Consider the following 12,147-nt stretch of genomic DNA (forward strand, 5'->3'; position numbering starts at 1 on the left):
TGTCACTCTTGCTCGTCCGGTCGACGTTGTCGCCGCCTGCATCGCCCGAGACCTCATTTTGTTCGCCTCAGTCATCTCTTATTTCTACATCGGCCTGCATGTACGGGCTGCAAGACGAAATGTATACAGGCTACACCCCGGCCCGCCACAGATGCATGGCGAGTACCTGCACGCCACAGCTCTGCTGGTGTCGAGGTTGGCGATATGCATCTGGGTCGCGGCGTTGATCGCAGTCTCAGCAATGGTGGCAATGTCTGCTCCTGCTCGGGGCATGCAAGGGGCAGTGCCTTACCTTAACCTGATGATTTGTATCGGAGCAGTGTAAGTCTTGCTGAACTCCAACATCTTGTGAAACCTCGAGCTAACCACGTTTTCATACTACAGACCGGCGTTCATCGTGATAGCGGCGACGATAGAGACCACCACAGTGCCCTTTGCAACCGCTTGTGTGTCCAAGCCCTCTTTGCTCACGTGTAGAGTGAGTGACTTTGCAGATGATCTGGTAGCTGACGAGAGCATCTCTCGTCGAGCATCTTTGTCTCGTGCGCAGACTGGCGGTGCCACGCCCATGACTTTTGCGAACACTTTTGGATTTAGGACTGGTGCCGTAACTCCAGCGGTGAAAAAAGGCAACGAGAGCAGCGCAGTAGCCAAGCCCACGCCTGAAGCTGCAGGGAACAACACAAACCCTGTCACGCCTCTCGTTACGCCTCCGCCAACGTACAATCCTGGAGGCTGGAAGAACGAGTTCAATGCCACAAACAATGCCGCCACCGATACTGCCGCAAGCACCACGGCCGTGGCCACACCGGCACTCACTTCGCCAGCGGTCGGGTCTCCCGTTGAAGAGACGCCCCCAGATTCCGCCGCCATCACGCCGGTCACATCAAACTATGCGAGTTCAGGGCCTCCTTCGTCTTACTTTGCAAATCAGGCTCCGGCATCGACCCCAACGAACAAACGTCCAAGAATGAGTTCCCACGGCACTTTCGGTCCTCGGCCTCTGACAGGACGAACTTCATCCAGTCTCATGACTGGTGGCCTCGGCGGACCAGCACCCGCAAAGAGAGGTTATGATGTACCCAGCAACGCGCCTATTCCGCACAATCATGCTAGACCGGGTGGTCCTCGCTCGTTTACGGGACCTATAGGTTTCAGCAGGCCACCCGTCGGACGGTCTTTCACCAGTACACTAAGTGTTCCGCAGCCCTCAAAACTGTCAACAGTCCAGTATGCCGAGGATGTACGTTTGCCAGACCAGATGCCTGATAACTTCACCACCAGAAGTTCCGGACATTCGACTCCTTCAGCGAGCCTGCCACCTTTTAGGCCCCCAAAGACCAGTGCCGAGGCGGCACCTGTGCCTGTGGAGGCCGCTACAATGACGCCGGCAATTCGCGTGTCTCCTGCGTCTCCCGAAGGGCCATGGCCTTACCCGACATCAGAAGCGACTCCAAGAGCTCAAAGTCCACCCGAGAGAATGCTCGAGACGCTGCCCGTACCCATGCCTGGGTGTCTTCCAAGTCCGTACTGGGTCATGCGGAAGGCCCAACATGCACAAAGAAGCAAAACTCCGCTCGCCTCGTCAAACGAGCACGCTGCCAGTCAGCTGCGGTGCCAGGCTAAGACAGTTCCGGCGCCATATTTTGAAGATGTTCCTGATGAGGGCGAACCGTCGCGACAATAAAAAAGATGTGTAGATAGCCAACCTCTTACTCTAGTTTTCGGAGGAACATAATGTACTTTTGTTGCTGCTACGAGTACCTCACATCCTGGTGTGCTCTCCGTTGCACCTGGTGATCCAAAGCATGAGCTGCCATTGAGAACAGAGCCCGGTGCGGAGGACCAATTGAGAGCTATTTGAGAATAATAGTATTTCTCCCTTCCCTCATCGTATATGAGCGCTATGCAAAAATCCCCTCTTTACTCATGAGTCTGACTAGGCCACGTACCCGTCCCCATTCCTATCCAAGGATACTTCCTAACATAATCATCATGTCTTTCGCTTGTGAGTCTTAATTTCAATAAGTCCGTACAACAAAAAAAAAACACCGTTGCGCCCAATGCTGTTCCTTGACATGAGCCCACTATGCATTGCGGCTCATCTCGGTGAGCATTTCCTTTGGTGACTATACAACGTTGCATGGAAGTGTGAGTTGCTCTCAACTTCTTCTTTCTCAGATCATGCGTATGCGTCCAGCCTAAGATGGTTGTGATAACGCCTGCCATGGCAGATAAAGATGGAAATCAGTATGTGGTTCCCTTCGTGTGGTCAGAAAGCGACCGTCCCACTGCACCACGATGTACGCCAGAAAAGTTCGCAAGGCCCAAGCTCTGCTGTTGATATGCCTGGCACTGACATCGTGTGGAAAGGACGCTGATGAGTTGGATTGGCTCAGACAGTGGCGACGCATGCCAAGTCGGCGGTACCCTCAGATTGAAAGCATCATATATATACGGGATTGCAAAAAATAACCGACGAACAAGCTAAATTGTGCTATGAGCCCAGCATGTACGACAGATCAGGCAGGTTGTCCACAATAGTCTTGGCGATCCTTGACTCTTCCTCTGAATCTGCGTTGGAGGTTGTTGGAGCTTGTCGCATCGTGCTCGCCTGACTTGTCGCCGGAAGGCCGTGTGGTGAATTTGGAGCCTTTGACGACAAAACTGGCTTCGTGGACATCGCCAATGATGAACCGAGTGCCGGTATGGGTTTGCTTTGAGTTGGTCGTATGTCTCCAGCCAGGTTGCTGGCACCGATGAGGCTGTTCCCAGTGCTGTCGCTGCGCTGATTATCAAATAAAGAGAAATCTTCATTGCCCAAGACGTCTGCTCGTGGGGGCTCGAAGGAGACAGACGGTTTTATTACTGGCTGCGTTGATGCTGGACCTGGTACTGGCGGCATAAAGGCACCGTTCATTTGCACAGGCGTGTTGTTCTCAATGCCTGGAGACGCGACCATGTCGCCCCAGTCATCATCATCGTCTTCATCGTCGCCAGCTGTTTTGGCACCCGGAGGGCTGGGTTTGACAAGTACCAGAGGTTCGACACCCACCACGGATTTCGCTGGGCGTGAAGCCTGAGACGCTGTCTTGATTGCTACTGAGGGCATAGGAGATGGTGCCGGTGGCGGCGGCGCGAACGACACAGTGGCCTTTGGCTTGGTAGAGCTCCACCCAAATGCCGGAGTCGGCTGTTGAGCTACTGACAGTGGCACATCCGTCTGGCTCGGTCCTCGCGAATGCCGTTTCCCTGCCCATGCCGACACCTGCGAAGACTCGGAAGACTGCGCCGTATGGCGTGCTGCGCTGGAGTTTGAGGAAGGTGTAGCCTCGATGGATGACTTCCTGGCGTAGATGGTGCTTAGGTCTACGGGAGCCGCGGGTGAGTCCCAATTGAAAACACTCGTGCGTTTGCTGCCCCCTAGCATACTCTTGCCGACGAACGAGTCCTCCTCCATCCATCTGCGAACTATGGTAATAGTATCGTCGTGGAGTCTTGTGACCGGCCAGGCCACGCGGGTGTAACTGTCATCGTCTCCGAGGTCGTGCTTGCGCATGGAGCCGAATCGAGAGATACGGTACCAAGTCTTCCTTTCCGTAATCTCGCCAAAGCTGTCCTTGATGATTCCGTCATGAGGCTCAACACCTTCGGAGACAGCGACCACAGGGGTAACAATCTTCGCATACGCCTGCTCAAAGGCTCCGAGATTGGGTTCGAACGTCAGTGGCCCATACTTGTTGATTATCCCGTCGATCGTATCAGAATGTCCCTGGGATGGTATTGTTTCGGTAAATGTGCTGCTTTGGTCATCGTGTGCATGCTGCTCGATACCTGATGCCTCTGGTGTTGCCAATCCCTCCGACTGAACGGAAGAGCTTTGCCGAGAATCGACAACCCTCCCTTGTAAGTGGTCATCTTCTCCATCACGCGCGGCTTGGTCTGAAACAGATAGCACTACAGGGGTGTTATGGCTGCTCGCACAGCCAGCATCGTGCTCCACCTCGCCCTGAGCCCGGGAATCTCTTTGTTCAGGCTCCACGCTGGCGGATCTTGCAAGGCTGTCGAACATGCCCACAAGCTCTTGAACCTTTCCAGACGCGGACTTTGCATCCGAATTCACTTGGCCCTTTAGTCCTTCATCTAGCGGTGTGGTAGGTGAGTCCTGTCGCGCTGTGTCGCAAGCACTGTCCATAGAGGCGGCGAAAGAAGATCTCGGAGTCGTCTCGACAGGTGCGTCGGCTGGTATGGCGTCATTTGGATCCGTGGAAGTGTTCAGAATCCGACCCTCCTCATCCTGTTCCAATCTTGTGCCATCTTGCGAGACGCTCTTGCTCTCGGGTGGGGTATGATAGCCTCTGGGCGCGTGTGGGTTTTGCTCGGTTTCTGGTACCAGGAGCACGCGACTATCGACCTTCGCTAGATTCTGGGAAAGTTCTGCAACCCATGGATCTGTCCCAGACGGTCTTCGAGTGGATGACGCGCGAGATCGCGGTAAAGGGCTGAGCCTGGGCGAGGGTACTGCGCTGCTGGGCCATGCTACTGGGCTAGCTTTCCCGATATGGTCGAGTTGTGAAGTCGGCGCGAGGCGAGTTGGCGATGTTTCACCCCAAGCACCCCAATCGGCCGAGGCGGGCGAGTCATCGTGCTTGTTTGAGTTGGGCCCTGCCCACTCTCCAAAATCGCCTGCGTCGTCACCCCAAGGCGAAGCGCCTGGGGACGTTGCGCCGAAGAATGCTTTTGGTGGTGGACTCAGCAAGGAGCTCGGAGGTTCAGGGGCCGCGGTTGTTGGCTTCAAGGTCGGTTCAGCCCATGGTGAGCCCCAGGGATCGTCCATCGTGATGTATGGGAGCGCTCATGGTGCGGATGATGCCCAGAGCTGCCGTTGCCAGTCGTCTGTGGCAGCAGACAGTGCCTGGCAGTTCGATAACACTATAAGGAGAGACGGGAACGTGAGGGTGGCATTGCCGATTGGAAGTCGCGTCAAGCTATGCTGTGATAGCGGTTGCTTGTTGTGGCAATTCTGGGCTATTGTTGACAGCTAGCTTGTGGAGGCTCGGGTGATGCAATGCTTTGTTGAAAAGAGAATGTTCTTGGTGTCGTGGCAGACTGGGAGGTCCGACGACCTGGGATCGCCCATCGAGATGATACATGGCACGTAACGCCATCCCCATCTGTCTGCAGGGGTCTCACGCGGCAGGTGCGGGCCCCCCGGATGCGCTTTCTCACTCGTCCATCGCGCCTGTGCTCGCTGCTGAGTAATGGGCCCGCAATTGTCCATGATGTTGCCTCCGATGCAGGACGGCTGCTAGTGGGGCCGCTCCGACGAGCTTTGAAATCGTCGGCTGTCTACTGAGTAGCTGCTGGAAGTCCTTTGTCATATTCACCATGACGTTCTACTGTTTCACTGAGCTTGCCGTATAGAACGACGAAAGGATACCGCCAGGGCTCCTTGACCTTGACAGCAACTAGCCAACATGTCTCTACACAAGATCAAGCACATTGTGCTCGTCCTCTCGGGCAAAGGTGGGGTGGGCAAGTCCTCAGTCACAACACAGCTCGCCCTCTCTTTGTCCCTCGCCGGCCACTCGGTAGGCGTCCTCGACGTCGACCTTACCGGACCTTCAATACCACGGATGTTCAACATTGAGCATGCCAAGGTCACGTCTGCCCCAGGCGGCTGGCTGCCTGTGCCAGTCCACCCCGCCAAACCAGAAGCCGGCATTGGCGAGCTTCGGTGTATGAGTCTAGGCTTCCTGCTGCAGGGTCGGGGCGATGCTGTCGTCTGGAGGGGCCCAAAGAAGACCGCCATGATCCGCCAGTTCCTTTCTGATGTCCTCTGGGGCGAGCTCGACTATCTCCTGATCGACACACCTCCGGGCACCTCTGACGAGCACATCTCTCTGGCCGAGACCCTGCTTAAGGACGCCCTTCCTGGCCAGGTCGCTGGGGCAGTGGTGGTCACCACGCCTCAAGCCGTCGCCACCGCTGATGTTCGCAAGGAGCTCAACTTTTGCAAGAAGACAGGCATCCCCGTCATCGGGGTCGTGGAGAACATGGCCGGCTTCGTGTGCCCCAACTGTGCAGAATGCACAAACATATTCGGCAAGGGAGGCGGCCAGGTCATGGCTGACGACTTTGGCGTGCCATTCCTCGGACGAGTACCCATCGACCCCCAGTTTGTCATACTCATTGAGACTGGAAAGCGGCCCGTTTATCCCAAAGGCACCACCATCAACGGCCAGGACTTTTCTGCGTCTATGCCGCCGAGCTCTGGCGAGAACCCTGCCACCTCCCATGAAGTCAAGGATGCGGGCGCGCTTGCCGAAAAGTACAAAAGCTGCTCACTGGAGCCCATCTTCAGGAAGCTCACTCAAGATATTATTACTTCTGTTGGTTGAAGCGATCCATTAACGCCACTTCCATCTCGTCCTACGACATCTGAGTGAAAGCTGCCTTTGGACGCGTGTGTTACACCATCAGACTAATTCTGAAGAGCACAGCCTGTCTGAACCGGCCAGCGCGTCCCCGCAGGGGCTCTTGAAAGAACGGCTGCTGGATTATCTCAATTGTCTGCTTGGTTTTCGTTTTCAGAAGTGCACATAATGTTGCGCTCACGGAGTATGGAATCTAGGGCAACAACCCAGCGGAGATGTCAACCAGTTCTGGCTGCCATGCGAGCATCCCGGTCGTCGCCAGTCACATAATGGCAATAGCCCGGGAAACCCTGCGCTGCTGGAATACGTCGTATCTGGCTTTGGGACGTTCTCGCAACAGCCCGTCAGCATGCAAAGCGCCGTCCAAACAAGACTGGATAGGCTCGGGGCCACTTGCTTGCCCACCTGGACCCTGAGGTCGTATTACTTGCATGGCTACGGGACAGCATGGCTCCTTTCAGTAAATAGAGAATTCATGTCACGCCACGATCAAGAAAGGCGCAGAAAAAATGACTGGCCACCATGATTGATGTACCGGTATGCGAGAGCACCCCCCAAGCACTGGTGTGCTCATTCTGATCATTCGCGCCTTTGAGACAATATGAAAGTCGTGGCTTGAAGCAGATTGCAGGGTCCAAAGGTCTGACCTGATGAAGTGAGACAGACGCCTTCAGACCGTCACTGGCGAATGGCAACACGGATCATGCATGCAAGGCAAGCATGCGGCGCATGCGACAGCCAGGCATGAATGATCAACAGGGCAGGAGACATGGATGCGTGAACTACACAGCACCGGCCGTGGAACCGCTGGGCGCCAGGCCAGGATCGAGAAAAAAATATTTCGAGCCTGCAGCCGGAATGGCGGTCCACCCACTTTCGTCACAGCCGCTGTGGTCCAGAAACCCAACCATGCCCGCTAGCTCGAGCCCGCCCCCACCACCGATGCCCGACATCACCACAAAAAACACACACACAGGCTTACGCTGTCACGATTCCGTCCTCTCCACACCACAAAGGAAGCACACGACACTTCTTTTGCCCTCTTGGAAGAACTTCGCCTCTTCCGCTCGGCGCAGTCAGACCTACCCGACAGCTTCCCGTACCTGTCCGCCAAGCAACACACATCCACCAATGCTCAATTCGTCTTGTTAGACTCAAGATCGACGATCGCTTCCAGTGCTGCTCAAGGTCCTTCCATGAGCCCACCAGATCTTCGTCGCTTCCTCTCCAAGCCCGCAAAGTTTGTCACCCGTCCTTCGAATCCACATTAACCTGCGACATGGGCATCTTGTTCATTACGCCGCTGGAAGCTGCTGCCCGATTCCGATCCCAGAACGCTAACGTCGTCACCATCTCGACAGGCCCAGATAGCACGTTTCCGGATATCCGCACATACTCACCTATCGAACTCCGTCCGAACTCTTGCGACCACCAAATCGTCTTATATCGCAGATAACCTCGTCTGCTGGGTCCGATACTCTGCTATAGGTATCGGTGTCTGCCAGACAGAGGCAACAGCAAAATTGCCACAATTCCTTCACTAAAGGACTTCTTCCTACCCATCAACTCTCGACCACCTTAACGTCCCTCGAGAGGACTTGCACATCTGATTCTATCACTGCTGGTTTCGCCAGCAAGTTAAGCCCCCAATACACCTGTGGGCCTACTCACTCTAGACGGACGCCGCAAAGTTCGTTTGGGTGCCAGTCAGTGCTCCACGGTAGCCACGGCCTCCCATCCCAAGCAACTCGAGCCAAACACGCCGCCCGCTGTCCGCCAGCTCTTTCGAAAGCCGACCCGCTCCGGACCCCGACTTTGCGTGTAGCGCACGAATCCAACGGAGATGGTCAACCTTTCGGTCCCCAACAACTATACGTTCTCTCCTTCTGAGGGCACGCCGCATCTGACCATCAATCATGATGTTGCAGCGGACTTAGACTATACCAACGCCTTTGAAGGTATGGAATCTGCTCAAAAACAAGCACAACTATCAGCAAACTAACCTGAGTAGGGCCGGAGAAGTTGCTGGAGGTATGGTTTGCGCCGAACGCCAATGCGCTCCCCGAGGGCGCCAAACCGAACGGCCTCAAGGCTGTGAAGCAGGAGACGTGGGTCGGCATGCTTGACATGGTCAATTGCAAGATCCTGTCAGTCTTGGACTCTGAGCACGTTGATGCGTATCTGCTGTCGGAGTCAAGCATGTTTGTCTTCCCTCACAAGCTCATTCTGAAGACTTGCGGGACAACCACCCTGCTTCTTGGTCTACGTCGCTTGCTGAGGATTGCGGCCGCCGAAGCGGGCTTTCCCATCCACAACGCTGCAGGACTGGACGATATTCATGCTGCCGCTACGCCTTACAGGGTGTTTTACTCGCGCAAGAATTTCCTCTTTCCCGACAAGCAGCAGGGTCCCCACCGCAGCTGGAAGCAGGAAGTCAAATACTTGGACGACATCTTCGATAACGGAAGTGCCTATATGGTCGGGAAGATGAACGGAGACCACTGGTACCTTTACCTCACCTCGCCTCAGGAGCATGGCGAGGGCAAGCCGCCTGGTAGCCCCACCAGCACTTTCAAGATCCCTTGCGGCATGACATCCGCGTTTGATGGCACTCTCGAAGCGAACGACGAGACTCTAGAAGTTCTCATGACCGACCTCGACCCGGAGAATGCGAAGAAGTTTTACCTGGAGCACGCGAGTGCGGTCGCCTGTGCCAGGCTTTCTTCGTCGACTGGAAAAGGCGGAGATGTGAACATGACTGACAGTGTTGCAACCATGAAGACGGCTAGCACCGTTGATACCACTGCGGATGAGGTGGATGTATTCAGCAATGGCAGTGGCGAGGACCTCGGTGACGACCTCAACACTCCCTTGTCTTCTCAGCTCGATGATGAAGGCGTCACAACCGAGGGTCACGCACTGGGTTCAGTTGTCTCGGATGTCTGCGGTCTTTCCGATGTGTACCCTACCTCAAAGTACCCCGAGGCGCGCATCGATTCATACCTCTTCAGTCCATGTGGCTTTTCGGCCAATGGTATCGTGCCTGCTCCGCAGACCCAGGACATCGACGAGGCCGCTCGCAAGACTCACTATTTCACTGTCCATGTCACGCCGGAGCCAGTCTGTTCCTTCGCCTCCTTTGAGACCAACGTTCCGGGCGGCCAGCACGGTCGCGAGACTTCCGAAATCATTGAGCACGTCGTGGACATCTTCAAGCCGGGCCGCTTCAGTGTAACTTTGTTTGAGGCTAAGACACCACAGCCCCTGACTGATAGCCCTCACGTCAGCGCGGGACGCAGCAAGCGCATGGAATCGGTCAAGGGCTACCGGCGCATCGATCGCATCGTGCACGACTTTGAGGACTACGAGCTTGTATTCCGCTTCTTTGAGCGCGAGGGGTGGACTGGTGGCAGTGGTGTCCGAGTCGGAGAGGAGCTCTAGAGGCAAATGGGGTTGATCTCTTGTAGGGGGGGCATGGGTTGTCCGTTCTTTTCAACTCGTGTCGGATTTTTCCAGTTATACTTGCCAACTCCCGTCATTCCTTTGCATATATATCTATGCTGCATGCTATTTTCATAGCTTTCCAGCATGCCGGCTTCACAATAATTATCACATGGATTTCTTTTGGATTATGGATGCGCATGTGCCAAAGTGCAAGTGGATTTGATGCCAGCCAATCCCTCGATCATGATGATACACGAATGCCGTTCTGAGACAAGATTCGTTTATCGGTTGTCACAACGGGAGTATTATGATTCTGGGCAGCTGGGCCGAGTTTCATTACACTCCTAAAGACACCGGGAAGCGCCAGCGTGCCTCACCAGCGGGTCAGGCGCACAAGGATACAGAAAAGAGGGACACAAGGACACATGCCACAAGTGTGCAACGACGACACAGACACAAGCCAGGTCTCAATGGTTTGTTGCAACGAGCCAGAGTGTTTACTGTATTTCCCCATTCTGTTGCTGCTATGTTCATTGGCAACGTTTCCAGGGACGAAGATGCAAGACATGTGTTTCGCTTATGGCTGGATGTATTGCCGAGTCTGTAGTATGGCTTGTTGGCCACAAATGCCACTCTTGCTCGTATTTCCATCAAGCAGAGACAAATTGTGGCCAATGAATTGAACATTCCCGGTTGTCTCGGAGCAGTGCCCTTTGTGGTGTCTTTCTTCTCGTCTTGTGCTTCTTCCGTGCCCACCCGCGCGCGCAGCAAAACCACCCCATCGGGGAGCTCCCTGCACATGCCCATAAAACCCCCCGGGTCGACTTGCATAGTCGCCAGACAGCCAAAATCTGCGGAATCCGGCGTTCATTCTTGTACCTCGCACTCTCCCTCGCACTCTCCCAAACATCATCTGCTGAAAGCCCGTGTGGGTGCCTTGTCGAAACCATGAGAGCCTGCGTTGCAGTGATATGCTGGACGACCTTCATAGGATCGGGTCTCTGGGTCAATGCTATTCCAGCACTGGGCATCGATTTTCTATCGCCAAGAGATGCAGAAGCCGGCTTTCAGCTACCCAGGGTCGTGTCATTCAGAGATGGTCTGCTCTCACTATTCTCTTCTGTCCAGGACATACCCGACGAGGATCCTGCGGCCACTGATACTGTCAGTGGTGGTGACGAGGGCGGCATGGAAGTTCTTGGTGATGCGCATGCCGCTTTCGGCGATGAGGAGGGCGGCCAAGAGATTGGGGTGACCGATGTAATGCCGATCTTTGCGTTGTTCTCGCACAGATTATCACCAGCAAAGGTCGTTCTTGAGCAGCGCCAAGACAGCAGCGGCGCAGATGATAACAACGACGACGAAAAAGACGACGAAGACGAGAAGAAAGAGTTGTATCTCTGCTCAAACCCGAATTTCGACACGACCTGCGGTGGAGGATGTATGTGTGCGAGCGTATCGGTGACCACGGCGCCATTGACGTACGGTGGGAAGCCGCCCTGTGGTATGTGCTTCCTCTTTGCTTCGGAAAACAACGATGCTGGAAATACCTCAAGAAACGCCATCGGCATGATTCCGGTGCTGAGTACTAATGAAAGACACGCAGCTGCTCTTCCGTATGAACTCCGACCTGGAAACCCGCAGGGCGTGTCCTCGGCCAGAGCTTACTCTGGCTGGAACTGTACTCTCTTTGCGTATGTCTTCGTCTCCCCGTATCAGCGACCCTCCGATAACAGATGCATGGGCTGAATTATTCTCCAAAACTGGGAATATGCTGACGAATAAACCAATTTCTACACAATAATAGTGGTCAATACTGCGAGGAAGACACACCACCAGCGGACACACTGGTCATCACTCCCGGTCCGCCTGGCCTCGACTCACTTGGAGGATTTGATGATCTGGCACAATCATATCGATGCGTGGAGATCTGATTTGACAAACAGATGCGCACTCGTGCGCCATTCATCTGCCGAAGATAGTCTTTGTCTTGTTGCCATGATGGAAGTTGTGTTGTGGCCATGTGCAGTTTGTCTTGAACAGATATGGGCGTGGACTGGTAGGATGCAGTAATGTGAAAGTCGTTGTAACTGTTGGATTCACGACATGACAGCTAAATGCGCCATGGCGACGGGCACGATACTAGCGGTCAGCATCCCATGATTCCCATGTCTTTATATTTGTGCATCTGTGGAGTGTCAGAGGCCAGCGCAATCCCGATCTGAACGGCCTACTCAAAGAGAGACATGCGGACCAAAAGTGTGAA

General features: G+C 54.7%; 5 protein-coding genes across 5 annotated transcripts; 4 read left to right on the top strand and 1 right to left on the bottom strand.

The window, feature by feature from the left end:
• The first annotated feature begins 778 nt into the window (after positions 1-778).
• On the top strand, positions 779-1,805 carry B0I36DRAFT_110576 (uncharacterized protein). The gene has a single exon (XM_046147878.1). It carries the CDS (start codon positions 971-973, stop codon positions 1,685-1,687), a length of 717 nt encoding a protein of 238 aa, XP_046014404.1. The 5' UTR covers positions 779-970; the 3' UTR covers positions 1,688-1,805.
• A 692-nt stretch (positions 1,806-2,497) lies between these two features.
• Positions 2,498-4,837, bottom strand: B0I36DRAFT_362223 (uncharacterized protein; the record flags this gene model as incomplete). The annotated part of the gene is made up of 1 exon (XM_046158617.1): positions 2,498-4,837. The coding sequence occupies one exon, from the start codon at positions 4,835-4,837 to the stop codon at positions 2,498-2,500; it is 2,340 nt and encodes a 779-aa protein (XP_046014405.1).
• A 640-nt stretch (positions 4,838-5,477) lies between these two features.
• B0I36DRAFT_240872 (P-loop containing nucleoside triphosphate hydrolase protein) lies at positions 5,478-6,401 on the top strand (the record flags this gene model as incomplete). Its single annotated transcript, XM_046149795.1, has 1 exon — positions 5,478-6,401. One exon carries the CDS (start codon positions 5,478-5,480, stop codon positions 6,399-6,401), a length of 924 nt encoding a protein of 307 aa, XP_046014406.1.
• Positions 6,402-8,280: 1,879 nt separating this feature from the next.
• On the top strand, positions 8,281-9,878 carry B0I36DRAFT_373751 (S-adenosylmethionine decarboxylase; the record flags this gene model as incomplete). Its single annotated transcript, XM_046160224.1, has 2 exons — positions 8,281-8,395; positions 8,449-9,878. 2 exons carry the CDS (start codon positions 8,281-8,283, stop codon positions 9,876-9,878), a joined length of 1,545 nt encoding a protein of 514 aa, XP_046014407.1.
• Positions 9,879-10,518: 640 nt separating this feature from the next.
• B0I36DRAFT_430765 (uncharacterized protein) lies at positions 10,519-11,630 on the top strand (the record flags this gene model as incomplete). The annotated part of the gene is made up of 1 exon (XM_046162548.1): positions 10,519-11,630. Exon 1 carries the CDS (start codon positions 10,830-10,832, stop codon positions 11,628-11,630), a length of 801 nt encoding a protein of 266 aa, XP_046014408.1. The 5' UTR covers positions 10,519-10,829.
• Positions 11,631-12,147: the final 517 nt, after the last annotated feature.

This window comes from Microdochium trichocladiopsis (genome assembly GCF_020744255.1).
Source record: "Microdochium trichocladiopsis strain MPI-CAGE-CH-0230 chromosome Unknown B0I36scaffold_4, whole genome shotgun sequence".
NCBI classification, from domain to species: Eukaryota; Fungi; Ascomycota; class Sordariomycetes; order Xylariales; family Microdochiaceae; genus Microdochium; species Microdochium trichocladiopsis.

Excerpts from the sequence above, each read along its gene's own strand:
- B0I36DRAFT_110576 (XM_046147878.1), top strand. The coding sequence starts at position 971 with ATGAGTTCCCACGGCACTTTCGGTCCTCGGCCTCTGACAGGACGAACT.